At 42.7% G+C, this 16,336-nt stretch overlaps 1 protein-coding gene and 1 non-coding gene across 4 annotated transcripts in view; both read left to right on the forward strand.

Moving 5' to 3' along the window:
- The window catches only part of LOC135263605 (platelet-derived growth factor receptor beta-like), a 40,550-nt gene that overhangs the window by 6,877 nt on the left and 17,337 nt on the right, over positions 1 to 16,336 (forward strand). For 2 of the 3 annotated variants that reach the window (XM_064351848.1, XM_064351849.1), the window contains exons 2-15: positions 4,394 to 4,467; positions 5,227 to 5,508; positions 5,937 to 6,194; positions 6,807 to 6,937; positions 9,133 to 9,301; positions 10,122 to 10,305; positions 10,832 to 10,947; positions 11,390 to 11,513; positions 11,953 to 12,167; positions 13,379 to 13,473; positions 14,241 to 14,373; positions 14,749 to 14,853; positions 14,994 to 15,104; positions 15,421 to 15,586. In XM_064351848.1, coding sequence (XP_064207918.1) covers positions 4,419 to 4,467; positions 5,227 to 5,508; positions 5,937 to 6,194; positions 6,807 to 6,937; positions 9,133 to 9,301; positions 10,122 to 10,305; positions 10,832 to 10,947; positions 11,390 to 11,513; positions 11,953 to 12,167; positions 13,379 to 13,473; positions 14,241 to 14,373; positions 14,749 to 14,853; positions 14,994 to 15,104; positions 15,421 to 15,586 — 2,138 coding nt within the window. In that variant the 5' untranslated portion in view covers positions 4,394 to 4,418. The remainder of the gene's footprint in view (positions 1 to 4,393; positions 4,468 to 5,226; positions 5,509 to 5,936; positions 6,195 to 6,806; positions 6,938 to 9,132; positions 9,302 to 10,121; positions 10,306 to 10,831; positions 10,948 to 11,389; positions 11,514 to 11,952; positions 12,168 to 13,378; positions 13,474 to 14,240; positions 14,374 to 14,748; positions 14,854 to 14,993; positions 15,105 to 15,420; positions 15,587 to 16,336) is intronic. The other variant, XM_064351850.1, reaches the window with a different exon arrangement.
- On the forward strand, positions 6,396 to 6,469 carry trnat-agu (transfer RNA threonine (anticodon AGU)). Its single transcript has one exon. It is a non-coding gene; the product is annotated as a tRNA-Thr (tRNA).

Genomic DNA, 16,336 nt, shown 5'->3' on the forward strand with positions numbered 1-16,336 from the left:
GCAACATCACATTCTTCAGGGGAGAGCACAAGCTTGTCTGTGCACTCCCAAATTGATAACGGACATTGTAATGAACATCGCAATGTGAGCGTGATTGGCCATTCCAAATTGGGAAAGAAAAAAAAGCATGAAAAGTGGGATGAGAACCTAAAACCTTTGTGACGCAAACTCAGTTCCCAAACTTAATATACACACTGCAGTTGAGGCCTGGCTTCACTGTTGGTCTTCAATAACGCATGAATTTTATTTGAGGACAGCCAGACTCGGAGTGCTCTGGCTGCGGGCATCCAGAGACAGGAAGCTCTCCTGAAATTGAAGCCACCTGTTTTGATGGCAGGACAGGGCGGCCAGCGTGTCTGTCCAATATGGATCCCAGCCCGGCACATTCAGTCTCCACTGGTAGTCAGCTCTGGGGAAAAAAAGAGAGCTCTGTTGAGGGCGACCAGTTTCAGATGGAATATCCTGCTGTCTTGGCTTGACTGTGACGACTGCCCTATTTTACGTGCCTAAAAAGACTCAGCCTGAAATTTAATGACGGTTTCTTCTCAAGCTCTTTCCCTCATTCTCAGTCTGTTGGGTCAGAGAGTAGACCTTGCAAGGGGTTGGCTGTGCTTTTTCACGCAGAGGACACTGTTAAAGTATCGGTTTCACGGCCGTGCCCCAGCGTGACATTAGCAGCTATTAACGCTGATCCTGCATCCTGTGCAACGTGGCGGAGCTCCTGGAAACCCGCGACCTTGTGGCCTCTGTAACTTACTTTAGTACTGTTTCCCCAACCGGGGGAAGATGCGATGATTCACTCTGAATCAGCGACGTCTCTAAACTGAAGGCTCAGGGGTCCCCGATAAGCCAGAAGAAAATGGTTTGGGTCCCAAGAGTAGAGGCTGCTGCTATTCGAGTTCCTGGACTGATCCGAGTAGTCCCTGCTGGTCCACCTACGCACTGCCGAAGGAGCACCACAGCTGTGGTATGTGCGCCCCTCCGAGGGACTCATGGATTTAATCACAATCAAACGAGAAATAAACAAAAGCTTTTTGTTTCTTTTATCGCAAACAGTTTAGAAATAAACTCAAATAATCGCCGACCTGTTTTTGTGATTGAAAAAAAGCACTTGAATTGTGAGTGAAAGTTCAAGAGGACAAATTTTGATTGAATCCAGGTGAGTGACTATGCCCCCACCTTGCAGGCCATTCAATACTGTCAGCGTGCGCTCAAGAGGAGTTCCTTTACTGACTTGGCCTCTCTTGACCCCTCCCAGAATGCCTCCTTTATTTATTTATTTTTTTACTAAGCAAGAGGCATGACCCAGTGTTGGAGGAATCAGGGAGACAAAGCTGGCCTGGCAGGGTTTATAAGCAGAGCTCATATGACAGCTATAAAAGACTCGTATGAATTATTATCCACACTTCCTTCTTTTAAACTGTTTTCGTTCCTCGCGCAGCACTGGAAGTGGATTTGGTTGGATGGTTGGATGTTTCCCCTGTTTGGCTGGGCAGCCTTTTCGAGAGGGATGAAAATAATAAGAGCTGCCTGCAAATTTAGCTGAGCTGACCTTACACAGAGCCAGGAAGAGAGGCAGAGAGCACCATATGGTCAGTGTCCTGCGTTACACTGAGATCCCTAGACTGGGAAGATTCTACAACAAAACAGACCTGGATATGCCAGATCTGTGACACACTTTCCTGAGATAAACAGGGTTCTTTTTTCTTTCTTTTTTTCAGCGCTCACAGCAGATTCCATTTCCTTTACTCCCTTTTTTCTGGGTTCTTTTTATCCCTCCTTTCCCTTCTTTCCAGCTGTGGCTACAGAAACTGTCCTTAATGGGTTCCAGACCCTAGATGTCCTCTTTGGCATCTCCCGCACCTTCCTATTGCAGTGTTCCATTATTACTAGCTGCAGAGTTCCACCCATTCCAGACTCAAGAAACATCTAGAACACTGAAGAGAACACTACTTCAAGATGGAATAATACTCCTATATGTGGTGTTTCATCCTTTGTAACTGTCACTTTTCATTGCTTTTAGCAGGAGCATTCAATTACAAATACAACTTTCCTTCTCTTCTTTTAAGATGCAATAATTTAATCCAGTACTCTGGAATGCTTAGCCACCTCTACTGTGGATACCAAAGGAACGTGTTGAGTGAAGTGTTTTGACTCCACATACAAAAGTTCTGTGTTCAGTGAAATCTTATTACTGCATTTAAATTTTATCCATGTGTCTATGGCAGTCAAAGAGAAAATAAATTAAAAGATTAGCCTAACTACACTCACCATTTTGCCAGCACTGTGTCAAGCCTGGTCTTCAACATCCCAAAGGCTTCCTATATCAGATGCCACATTTTACACAAAAATATGAATGTTTTATTCATAATTGTGATTTGTTCCCGAATCTATACATGACAAAAAATAACAAAAAAACAACAGACAAAACTTTGAGCCTAGAGCTTCTCAAAACTTAAGGCATTTTGGGAAAGCAAGTCCAGGATAGTGTATTTGCCTTGTATTTTCACAAGTTTGTATTGGCTTTGTGTTCAGATGAGCATGCATATCCTTGACATACGAACCCCTTTCTATGGGTAATGTCAACATCATAATTTTGTTACATTTTACACAAGAGAAAGTGTTCCTTTATGTTTCCCCACATTGCATCATTTTCTCAAATTGCATTTTGTGGTTTGGCTTCGTTGCCGGCGAGCAAGAAAGAAATGCATTATGGGACACTCCTCTTTCAGCGAGCCGAACAAGTGGTTGCCAGGGTAAATGTTGTGCCATTTGTTTCAGCTTGAACAGCTCATATCTAAATACGGAATATTTGCACTGCAAAAAGGCCAAAGAGAGCAAAAATCGAGTTTGAGGTGCTCAGAGTGGCGAAGGATGCGTCACTCAATGTCCCAGGTGGAGGAGAAGCATGGCAGCATTGCCAGATTCCACCCCTGCTTTACAGCCACCAGGCTGCACACTTCACAAGCCCTTTAACACTCCGAAAATCAGACCGTGTGCTGGAAATACAGCAGCATAAATAAAATAAGAATTTGTGCAGCGGGAAAAGACCCTTGAAGGTCAACGTGGGATTCACAATTCCTGTACATGCAGAGCATTTAATGTTGCAAAGAGAAGCCCTTCAATATGACTACTAGTGGCCTCACTGGGATTTGTCTTTTTTTTTTGTTTCTAACTTTTAATTTTCTTTTTCTTCTGATTTAGAACGCCCATTCAAAAGCCAGTCACCTCTTAGTGAATTGTAAAACCCTCAGTCAATCTGGCATCTAACTTCTTAGAAGTGTAACCGCAGTGTAACAGCACAGTAATTGCTCCCGGGGACAGCACTACTTAAGCAGCTGGTTTCAGGCCCCTGATTGGCCAGAGTTTCGCATAATAATGATGCTGATTGGCATGCTGAAAAAAACCTCTCCCTCTCTGAACAAGACTGCAGATAATTATGCACCGCACTTGGCTCTGGCATACCGCTTTGACTCCAGACCACCAGGAACATTGCTGAATTGAGAATATGTGCTTTAGTTGGATTTGTCACCCCCGCAGCCCAGTTTTCTATGCTTGCTGAAAAGCTATCCTTCTCCCCCTCCCAAAATAGTCCATTCAGTGTCTGAAAGACTGTAGGAGAGGTAGATTTGTTCTGGAGAGAGTTTAATGGGAACTATTGAAACTGGCTGAAATGTGTCCCGCGTTTCACTGAAACATGTAACACAAGCCTTGTGTTGAACACTCCAGTTCTTCTCCGGGTCATTTTAAACCCTTGCACGCATCGCAACGGTATGCGAAAAGAAAATATTTCCCGGTGTCAGCTTTAAATGTACCTTGAACTAATTTCCACCTAAACCCTGCACATTATGTCATGGAAATTTTCAACTCTTTCCGGACAGGAAAAATAGCCAACCATGTTGGGGAAAATTAAAGTCCCTGATTCACAAGGTGGACCTTCGGGCCCCCACTGTATACCACTTTGTGATGGGGGCTCCTGTCCACGTTGCATTGTATTCATTTTTTTTACACTTTTGCCAGTGATGATTTTTCTATTATCACTATAAACAGTTGAATACTTAGTGAAGCAGCTCAAATTAAGAACTTATTTTGCAAGAGTGTAGCAGTGCTTTCTCAACTGGTATTCAAACCCACAACTATCAGGTGCACCCAAATCAATCTGAAGCTTGCTCGTTGGGGGTTCTGGCCTGGATCTCTATAAGGCTGGTTCTTCACTGGCTCGCAAAAACAGCCAATACTGCAGTATTATGTTTACTGTGTGTCCTTTTTTGCATTCCATTAGTAGAGGAGATATTGCAACATAATTGAGATATGACATCACTGTAACAGGCACAGAGATGTGCTCCTTCCATGTCTGTGACTAATCAAATGTTTTTCTATTTTTATTTTTCAGAATAATACCCTGGTGTATCTTTACAATGAAAAAAGACAGGAAAAATTGGATTCATTTGGCAGCTTTACTAACTGGTAAGGAAATCCATGCAAATATAAGATGAGAGTCTTCACAAGAGGCCTTCGAGAGGACAGTAACTAGGGTGTAATAATAAACAGTGATGCCCAGTTGATGCCAGGAATGTATTTATACAGAAATAAATAATTCAGCCACATAAGAACAATAAGAAAGTATTATGATGTGAGCAGGCCACCCAGCCCTTCAAGGTTTGTTATTTACCCTAGTCTGGAGAGCATTCAGACCTGGCTTTAAACAATTCCAGGGTCCAATCTCACAAAGAATCCTAGTTTACCATTAGTATAAGCTGTTAATAATAACAGTATGTATTTTTAATACTGAGTATCTAAGTGTCCTTATTAAAATAGTATTAATTCCTAAGCATCCTAGTTAAAATTAAATAAAGAGAACCTTTCGACTTTCTGCATTTCACTTCCCACAATCACAATCCTTTTCTTTTAGAAATAGAAAAATGTAATTGTAATTTAATATATGTATAGTTAAAATATAAAAGTTTATTTGACTTTGGTTTGGAATGAAGATGTGATTAAGCTCTTCCCTTTGGAAGTAGAAAGCAAAATGCATGGAAATGTTGCTCATATTAATTCTTACCTTCTTTATTTAAACTGGAGACTGAGGTGAATGTGATGTCCCACAGTAGCTCCATTTAAAAAGAGAATTTCCTAGCAAGCGCTAAAAATTACAACAAAAGATGTGTAGCTAGAGATTCAGAAATTAAGGATTGACGCTAACTGCTGCCTCCATTTATATTTTAGCGCTTCTTTGGTGCTGGTCAGAAATACAGGGCCTAGAAATCTCCCCCAGTGCCACAGAAGTCGTTCTCACCGCCAACTCCTCCGTCACCATCACATGCTCCGGCTGGAGCGAGGTGAGGTGGAGGAACCGGTCCGAGCTGGACATGAGCTGGGCCCACGCGGCAAACGGGACCACCTCCAGCGTCCTGACCCTGGAGAACGTGACGTGGGAGCACACGGGGACATACGTGTGCGAGGAGCCCGCCTCGGAGGAGGCGGTGGAGGTCTCGGTCTTCGTGCCAGGTGAGACGGACGTGGGCTCCCCCCCCGCTGAAATGTGTCACTGTTGAGTCAGCTGCTGGCCACAATACAGACCCTCTCTGAGTGCTGACTAGGGGGAGAAACAGCAGAAAACACATGGAGTTCATTCCGTTCAGCAGTCATGGATCTAATTTCCGATTTGGTTTGCTTTGAGGAAAGAGCTTCGTATGGTTTAATGATTAAAAATGGATCACTGACTTCATCATAGGAGTATGTCAGGAAATGTGTTTAATCTGATGAATTTCTGTCTTAATCAAGCCAAGTTACACAAATGTTATAACCCCAAAATTCAGGAATCAGGAATGAATAAATCTACTTGTTAGCCTTATCACCAATCATACATTTACATCCATGGTACAAAAGATTAGGAGAATGGAGAATAGTGACATCCAATGGTTTTCGTTCCTCAGACAAGGACGTGTGGTTCATTCCGTATGAGCACAAGGTGGTGATGAAAGTAGGCAAGGAGGGCACCATCCCCTGCACCGTGACCGACCCCCGAATAAACGTCACGCTCTACGAGAGAGCCAGTGACACGCCCCTGGAGGGCACCTACCACCCCGGCAAAGGCTTCACCGCCGCCCTTAAGGATAGCACCTACACCTGCCGTGGAGTTCTGAACGGAGAGACGCGGGAATCTCAAGCCTTTCACGTCTACAGCCTTGTGGGTAAGCCGGCCTTCTGGCGTTACTTTTATTACATTTAATATATACCATAATTACTATTATTAGTACAATATAAATAAATAATAATACATTGTGCCTGGCGAGTGGGATTAACCAAGACAGTCACATGAGCAAATTTACCTTTCATTATACAAATAAAAAAGAGTTTAGAACACAATGAAACCACAGCACATGCTTTCAGGTGGCGCTGTGGCTTAGATGGTTAAAGCGCCTGTCTAGTAAACAGGAGATCCTGGGTTCGAATCCCAGCAGTGCCTTTGGTTCTACCTGCCTTACATTTTTCCAGACACCTGACTACTTGGTGGTATCAATGAGTCCAGTGAGCTTGTGAACAGTAAACCAACTGCAGCAATCCATTCTAATGGGTAACTTACTCGAATCACCCAATTGTGACATATCAAGATAAATAAAATATATAAGATAAAAAAGGCTATATAACAAGGATGAGATACTAATCAGATCATAAAATAAAAAATAAATAAATTGTCAACTCTGCAGTTAGAAATGTCAGTTGACAAGGAAGTCTCACTCCCTGTGATTGTTGCTCCTTAAATAACATGTCCATGTTTATTTTTCATTCTTCTTGCACTTCAGTTCCAGAAACGATTGATGCCTTCATCAATGTCTCAAAGACTGTAATAAAGCAAGGGGAACCCCTCGCAGTCAACTGCACTGTCAAGGGGGCAGACATTGTTTTCTTCAATTGGGACTATCCAGGGAAGACGGTGAGACTCTCTTCTTCTAAACAAACACTAACAGTTCTCCTGGGCACACTAACACCCACCCCCCAATCCAATTAAAAAAGCAATGAATTAAAAATGGAGAGTTATGCCAGGAAAGTGGAACATTTACACTGTGAATGAAACATCTCAGGTATATATGCCACATATTAAGGTAGCTGTCACTCTGCTTGCTTATTTTGAAACTATGTTCTTTGGGGATCCTCCATGACACAATTATTAACTAGAAGGGTGCACTCAGTATAGTGCAGATCTCCGCCAGGCATTCCAAACGGAAGCAGTTGTTGATCACTTGCGGGCCCTAGAGACCGATTAGGAGTTAGCACTCAATCTATTTCAATGGACAACAATGATGGAAATTAATTCAAATAAAATACTTGTCGTTGACCGATTTGCAAAATATTTGCAGAATATTTGCGAGAATTCAGGTCCTTGACCTACTGTCAGCATGCAAACCAAATATTAGGCTGATCGGCCCAGTAGTATACGAGATTAGCAGCGGATAGAGACACAAACACACACGCACAAACACGCGACCAAACCATACCATCCGCCTGGCGGAGATAACAATCACTCAACACTCAGACTGTTTGAATGAAAAAACTTTATTCGCACAAACACTCTAGTTAGTGGAGTTGTGGAGCAGAGTGGTCAGAGGTAAATTAATGTAAAACACTCATAAGCTCCATCATACAGCCTTGGTGTGCAAACAATGTTTTGATTTGGGTCTTCATCAGGTCTAATATGAGGCAGAAGATGCTGCAAGAATTTAATATTTATATTGTTACAGTCCCTGTATTTCAACACCGGTGTATGACACATATCACCAGCAATCAGGTGAAGTGAGTCAAAGGCTATATGGGCATGTGAACATGAGATAAAGTACTTACTAATGGTGGTTTTAATTCTCCATCCCAATGTTCGCTTTCCACTTCACTGAACAAGTGGCAGTGCATTTTTTTTTTTTGTTAAGGAAAATTGTAAATATTTCAATTTTGCCTAAACTTTAATCCTTGTAACAAAATAATCAGAGGTGAGAATCTTTGTGGGTTCATATTTTTTAACTTTCCTACTTTTACCATTACATTAGCAAGCTGTTTATATACATGTAAGCAGATGCACACTTTACAGAAAGCTATGTGATTTCCTGGTTTTGCATGTTACACTTCACCCTCTAAATAAGCAAACAATGAGCCTAATTTATGAAATATGCGTACAATAATATTTGATCATAAAATCTGTATTTGTTCATGGCTGTTTCCTCATGCTGATCACATTAAAAGGATTGCGAATAAAATTTACATATGGTCAAGTGATTGAACGACGGCTGCTGGAAAGCACAGCTCTTTATAACGGGCAACTTTTCCATCTCTGTTGTGTTGGCACAGGCGAGCAGTCGCCGCACAGACACCATCTCTAGTCTTATGCCCTATTCTCGTCTCCGCCGATCTTTAGCGTTTTGATGTATTTGATAAGAGCTGTCCTCCGTGCTTTCTCCCTGAGTAATGTCCCGCACTGGCTCAAATCTAAAAGGCTGAACAGAAGACATTTTCACTGCCGCTCAATGGACAAGAGCAATGGACCGAGACAAGTGCAACCAGCTCTGAGTGCAGCCATTTGATGTCACTACCCAGAGTGCATTGCGACGGCAATAACAATGGCGACCTACGAGTTGAAGGATTACATTTTTGGCTGGACCGCAACAGCGGGGCCAGCCCTACAAACGCGAATGTCTGTGACTGAGTGACTGAGTGATGAAGTTACACCATTGGTCGGCCGAGTTATATAGTTACACCATTGGTCGGCCAGATCACGTGTGTTAGGTCCAGCCATATACTAGGTTTTAACCTGGTCTTTTTATTTTTTTATTATTATTTTTTTTAATAACTAAAATCTTCCCTGTGGTTTTAATAACATTTATAAAATTGAAGGTATTTACACCATACTAGAAACCTACAAGTCTGAACAGGCAGGGTTCCCTTTAAGAACAAGAGTAAGAATAATTTAAGAAAAGTTTTGTGAATGAGGCCAAATGTTTTTTTACAGCAAACAATTTGGTAATACTCACCTGCGTGTCCGTCTGAAGTGTTTTATCTGACACCGAAACCTCTTTCCCGTTCGATTGTACTGATCCGGAGGTGACCCAGCTTTCTCCGTTTCCCACGTTTACCTCACAACAGGCGGGAAAGCAGATCGAGCCGCTGACGGAGTTCCTTCCAGGGAACAGCCTGCGGTCCTGCCTTGTCATCCCCAACGCTACGCTGGGCGACTCGGGCCAGTACGTGTGCCGCGTCCAGGAGTCTCTGCAGGGCCAGTCCGCCACTGACAGCATCTCCGTCACGGTCCTGGGTAGGCTGCCGTCCACAGCTGCTTCTCACGCAAAACACCCGAGAGGAAAACTGACGTTTTTTTTTTTTTTACTTTTACAATAAGGGATTTTGTTGGCTGACAAACCATAACTTTATTTACACGTGGGCCTCAATTTAAAAAAAAAATTTGTCCTTTGACTTTTAAATAAAGGAAAGAGTTGTTTTTTTAAAAAAATGTACCAATACACACTCTGCCAGCACTACAAATGACAGACTTGCAAAAGAAAAAATCAATATGTAAATGTAAGCTAACTCAAAGTTACGGACACATGTTAACCGTAGCGTATTTTTAAATGAAATGTATTGAGTTGGTAGTATTTTTAAAAAGCTTCAAGATAATTTTTCTAGTTAATGAAAACAAACAAAAGAGCCAAACGTTTCAAATGACAAAACGACAATGGCAAAAGGTTCTGACTATTATTTTTGTTGCTTTTATGGTCTCCTGAAACCGTAAATGATCGCAAAATCACAGAGCAGCTCTTTGCTCTCAGCTGGAAATATGGAGTTAACACGCTCCTCTGTGAATGCTGACTTTATTCCAGATATAACGTGTCTCTAAACTAAACTTCACTCACTCAAAGCGCATAGAAAAACATTGGTTCAGTACAACTGCAAGTCTTCAGTGTATACAGAATCTGACGGTTAGGAATGTAAACAGGAGGGTCCAGCACAGACTTGGCGGTTATACTGAATTGGGCCGATGTGGCTAAATGCCGAAGATATCCTGCATTACTACAGAATGCTAACGTGCTAGTGTCCGAATCCACAGAGTATCAGCAGTTTGAACTCTCTCCCTGCAGAGCGAGGCTTCGTGGAGGTGCGCTCCACCGTTGGCGGGAACGTGTCTGCACGGCTTCACGAAAGCGTGGAGCTCCGGGTGGAGATAGAGGCCTACCCCAGGCCCCGGGTCCTATGGATGAAGGACAATGCCACCCTTGACGGGGACACGGTGTCCGTCGGAGTCACGCAGATGCTGGACACCCGGTATTGCAGCCGGCTCTCGCTATAGGCAACATGGGTAGTCACCGAGGGCACCATCTAGAGGGGCACCAAATGAAAGCACAAAAAATAGGATAAATCCACACATTGCATCCCACCCTCTTCCCCCTAAGTCAATAGTCTCACCTAGGGCAGTAGAATTCCACCACATTCTTTCATTATTCCTTTAAGAAGACAGTGGGTTGGTACTGTGACTTGGGAAGCAAACTCATAAACCAGGTTGTTAAAGTTCCAGTCCTTGATGCGTGAACACTTTATATCCCTGAGCAAGGATTTAATAATAATTCTGTCATTTTGATTTGAAATACAGATACTGTTGAAAACAGTTTGGCCACTGAATTTTGGTAATGGCTAAACTTATCTAAATCACAGGAGGATAGGTACTGCAAACTCAACATGTTGAAAAATCAATGGATAATCTTAGTGCCAAGGCTTTGTGTATACAGTATATTTTGGGGAGACATTTTTAGAGGGTACACCCTAATGCCACGCCCTTGCTCCCATTCATCAGGTACTACAGCACTTTGACGCTGGTGAGAGTCAAGCGGCAGCAGAGAGGTCTCTACACCGTTCAAGTTTCCAATGACGACGATGTTAAGGAACTGATGATTGATCTGGAGGTCAAAGGTCAGATTAATATGTGCATCCTGTCCTTTTTTCCATAGACATTGACTCCTGTTTCTAGTCAAACAGCATAATAAAATAAAAATATTCTTTTTGTGGATTAGAAAGGATATTAGATATAAACTGATTGGAATTACAGGAATTTATATTGCATGCAAAATGTGTAAGTTAAAAGATGTGTGAGTCACTCCGGATAAGTGCGTCTACAAAATGCCTGTAAAAACAAAAAACAAAAACTGAGTTATCAGAATCAAGCCTCTTTAGTGTTTCTCACCAGCTTTTGCCAACGTGACGTTTCAGAAAACGACCTGCGTTCATGTGGGTGAAAAGTTCATGTTGATTCTGCTCTCGCGACCCAAGCGCAGGCAGCGGGGGCGAACGGTCGCACTGCAGGTGTTAAACCGTCACACTTTTCCGCGCGCCTCACCGAAACTCCTCTCCGCAGTTCCCCCGGTGATCCGCGAGCTGTCCGATCAGCAGCTGGCGGGGAAGAGACATGCGGTGACGTGCGTCGCGGAGGGGGTTCCTGCCCCGGCGATACTGTGGTACAGCTGTGACAACACGCAAAAGTGAGAGAGAGAGAGAGAGAGAGAGAGAGAGAGAGAGAGAGAGAGAGAGCTGTGTGTGGTTTGGCACCTCCAGTAGAGGACACTGTTACAGCAAACATTCCAGAAGCTCAAACAGGCCATCTCATAAAATTACACAGACTGGCTTTCAGTTTCTCTGGAAAACACAGCAGGTTTAATAACTCTCTGTGCACACATTAATAAATACCTTCCTTTTTTGTTGCAGTGGATTTTAATATTAAAACCATGAAATAAGAGTAAAAAGTGTTGTTATTTTTGTCTGGAATGCTAGTCATTGTTAAACCATAGTAAGAGGTCCCCAACTTGTACTGATTGATTCATGAAGATTTGTTGAGTCATTAACTGTCCATCTATGCTATTCAAATCAAGAATTCATCACATACTACAATGCTGTTTTTCTTCCTTCCTTTCTTTCGTTAAGCAGATGCAACAACAAAAGTGCCTTATGGCACCCTCTGGTGGCCACCCCTGAGAACATCAGCATTCTGACGAACATGAGCTACATTGAGTCCCGCGATGTACACCAGGTGCAGAGCGTGGTCACATTCCAGAGGCTGCAGGGGACCTTTACAGTTCGCTGTGCGGCGAGGAATGAGGCTGGACACAGAGCATGGGACATCAAACTGGTCTCAAACAGTACGTACTCAAAGAGGACGCATGCAGAAAAGACAACAAAAAACTGTTATGGCACTTATACTGCTCTCACAAAGGACTCATTTTTACTTCATACAGCAGGGATCTCAAACTCAAAACTTGGAGGACTGCTGTGTCTGTCTGCTGATTTTTGGTGTGTCCTGCATTTAAGTACTTAAATTAAGTCATTGATTGGCTTGAGTCTGCCCACCTTGTTTCCAGGGCCTACATTGGCTGCTGATTGACAGATAATCACAAAAACCAGCAGAGACTACAGCCCTCCAGGACTGGAGTTTGGCACCCCTGTAATACATTTTTTGACTCATATAGTACTCATACAGGACTCATCATATGGGGCTCATACAGCACTGTTAAAAGTCATAAAGGACTCAAACAGGATTCAAGAGGGATTTGTATGGCACTTACATGAATCTTCTACACAAGACTCGTACACAGTTCATAAAAGAGCCTTGTGAGACTGATGTGGGAAATACCATTTTCGAGGCTAAAATTCACGCTAATATCCTCGCCACGTGATGACAGGTGAGCATATTAACTGTCGACCTTGACACTGAAAAATGATGTTTTTTCAAGATAAGGTGATTTTTATAATTAAGGCAGGGTCAAAGGCCATAGGCAACTGATGATATGATTCACACCCTGGGTTCAAAAGAGTTCCCAGAGTCCTTTCCATTGATCAAGCTTTGATCAAGACTGATACAGCAGACAAAAACATAAGACGTATTTGTGACACCTCTCAAATAACTCGTGTTGGACATCCCACCATTATCGAATTAGCAAATTTGTTGACTTGAGTAGTTAGTGATCTCCCACTCCTGCTAGCTGTTCTATTATTAGCCTATTTGTACAAACTGTACTGGAATCATGATAAGATACTATCGGCCTCCAGACATCATGGCATCACAGACTAAGAAATACAGCTTTTAGAAAATACCAATGACCCAACAGATGGCTTGAGGTTTCAGTCAATAAAAGCACCCATAATGTGCAGTACACCCTCTTTACACTTAAGTGTGGACAGCCTGTAAATTGCATAACCGCCACAAGTTGTGTACCTCTCACTGTCTCCCAAGATGCCTGTGAGGCTTCTAAAATGGCGGACGTCTTGCTGGTTGACTGGTTGACTGGACTGGTTGACTGGACCTCTCATGGGTGTCTATGGTTATGGACGTTCTGCCCTCCTCTTCTCTCAGCTCTGTTCTCTCAGGTGGCGGTACTGGCCACGGTCTTATCGCTGGTGGTCCTCGTTGTGATTTTCATCATTATCCTCATTGCAGTGTGGCGGAAGGTAAGCGTGAACTCATGCACCACTGGGCCCTATTATATTATATTATATTATATTATATTATATTATATTATATTATATTATATTATAGTGTTCTGCTTAGAGGATATTTGTTCAACAGGTGGTGCGGGTGACAAATTTGATTATAAAAAAATGTACATTTTAGGAAACTGTCATACAACACATGCGCTTATCAGCGTCGGCTGAAGTTGAGCCAGAAATCACAACCAGCCTCATTCATGGTAGATGTCAGCGCATTAAAAACATCTCTCATCACTAGCATTAGCTAGTTAAGTTGGTGAAGCTGGGTGGTATTTATCTAGCAGAATAACTAGTGGTGTCTAATTAGGTAGTGAACATTTGTTACAAGCCAAATAGCTAGCAAGTTAACTTTATGACAGTGTCATGCTGGCTGGCTAACATTAGCCACAGATTGATGCTTTGTAAATGAGGTAAATTGCCTAGCTATTTAACTTTCAGACTGTTTTGTTTTTGCATGCAAGTAGGTGTAGCATCTGTCCAGTTAGCCATCTTACTAAGTAGCTATAATTCTTTATGTAGCCAAAGTTGGCAAGATGTTCCAAAATGATAAGCTGAGATGTGTTAATTTCTGGCTCAACACTGCCTGTCACTGAGAGAACGTCAGCACTAATATGATGGCGTTCTGACAGCACATGGTTGGAACTTTAAGCTTATACTTACTCTTTTAGCATTACTAATACACAGTATAGCAGTGGCATTAGTGGAGGCGTCTTCTCTGTTTGCTTCAGAAACCACGCTATGAAGTCCGGTGGAAGGTTATCGAGTCTGTGGGCTCCAGTGGCCACGAGTATGTCTACGTGGACCCCACGCACCTGCCCTATGACTCCGCATGGGAGGTGCCCCGAGACAGCCTCATTCTGGGTCAGGTCACTCTTCTGTACCCCAGGAAATCCGAGGGGAATAAAGTTCTGCATTCAATATTGAAAAATCTGATCAATTGAAGTGCGGCAAAATGGTTTGGGGCTCGACTTTAAAACCAGGTCATTGAGCTTTGGAAGTCAATCTGAGGTTGTGATTTTGTTAAATGTATGGGAAATTATGGAAACTTGAACACCCAGCATACAAACAGACACAGTCCCAATTTTTCTTACTGTGGAATTTGATTGTATTATATGTGTAAACTTTTTCTGAGCGGTGTCAATAAATAGGTGAAGCTTTAATGTCACAGTACTGTACCAAGTCTTAAAGTTATATTTGAATTTCATTCACTTTTTATTTTCTTTTTTATTATTCCAGGTCGCACTCTGGGTTCTGGGGCGTTTGGCAGGGTCGTCGAGGCAACGGCGTATGGCCTTAGTCATTCTCAGGCCAGCACCAAAGTGGCAGTGAAAATGCTCAAATGTACGACCCCTACCATTCTGATTATTTGCAGTAAAAAAATTATTTTTTCTTGTCTGTGACTTCATGTATTTTTAACCATTTCATCACATTTCAAGCGTGCGCTCTTTAATCCCTGTACCCCGTGTATCCGTCGCCCATAGCGACGGCGAGCAGAAGTGAAACCCAGGCCCTGATGTCAGAGCTGAAGATTATGAGTCATCTGGGGCCCCATCTCAATGTTGTGAACCTACTGGGAGCCTGCACAAAGCCAGGTAGATAGAGAGAAAGGGGGAAAGAGATAGGGATTACTACAGAATGAGACGGATAAATCATCAGTAGACCACCTGACAGGTAGACTGGTAGACACACAGACTGCACTTAATGACATTACAGCTGCTTTCTTTATCCTTGGCTATAAACTGGTAGATGTAAAGCCATTTCAGACAGATGGGTTCATTAATGGTTTATTCAGTAAAAAAAAACATACACTTTATTTTCATAGGTTAAGATTTCCTGCACATTGTTACTCAAAAAGTATACTGTGTGTAACCTTAAAGTTTTTTTTCTCTCTTTCTCCTGTTCAAAAAGGCCCAATCTACTTGATTACTGAGTTCTGTCGCTATGGAGACCTGGTAGACTACCTGCATCGGAACAAGCACACCTTCTTGCAGTGCCACGCGGACAAAAGCCGCAGAGACGCGGACATCAGTCCCAGCAACGGCGGCAACTGTGCAACTGAGGGCCATGGACGAAGGCAAGGCCGCCGCCCTGCGCCCGTGTGCTGCGTGGAACCAGTGACTCCAGTGAGTCCTGGCTCCGTCACAGGCCAAAGCAGAGACTCCGGCGTTTGAGGGTTACCCCAGGGAACACTTGAAGCAGTGCCAGAGCAGCTCGTACAGCGATGTTGTGCTGGTAGAAGCTGAACGTTTGAATAGGTTCATTCTCATAGCATCACATGGTGAAGCTGCTCTGGAGTTGCTTGAAGTGTTTGTTGAAGATTAATCCCAGTAGCACATCAAGTTCAATTTCAAACAGCCTTTACAGTGACATTATGTTTATAGACTCGGAGGATATGAACAGATGAATTTAGCTGCGTTTTAATATACTGTATATATATTGTGGTGGAGTGCAGTGGTCTCTGGTTGCATGTGCCATAGAACATAGCTTCAAAAAAGAAAAGAAATGAACCTGCATAAACCACTGGAGGCTTAATATCTCTGCTTTGACATGAGCTGATTTGTGGTTATTTGAAGTCTGTTTTTTTTTGCTTTGGACCACAAAACCCCAAATGCCCAATAGCAGCTGTTGTTATGCTATCAGGCCACCTGAAACCTCTTTAAATATCTGAAACATCTTTTGTCGCACACAAAAACTATCAGGGGCAATCAAAACAGACACTAACACTGATTTGTTTTTGTTTGTTTTTTAATCCAAGGAACTATCCCTTTTAAATCCTCATTCCCCCAACACAATCTATTAGTCCTAAATCTTTCTCTGTAACTTG

The sequence above is a fragment of the Anguilla rostrata genome, chromosome 9 (genome assembly GCF_018555375.3).
Source record: "Anguilla rostrata isolate EN2019 chromosome 9, ASM1855537v3, whole genome shotgun sequence".
Lineage (NCBI taxonomy): Eukaryota > Metazoa > Chordata > Actinopteri > Anguilliformes > Anguillidae > Anguilla > Anguilla rostrata.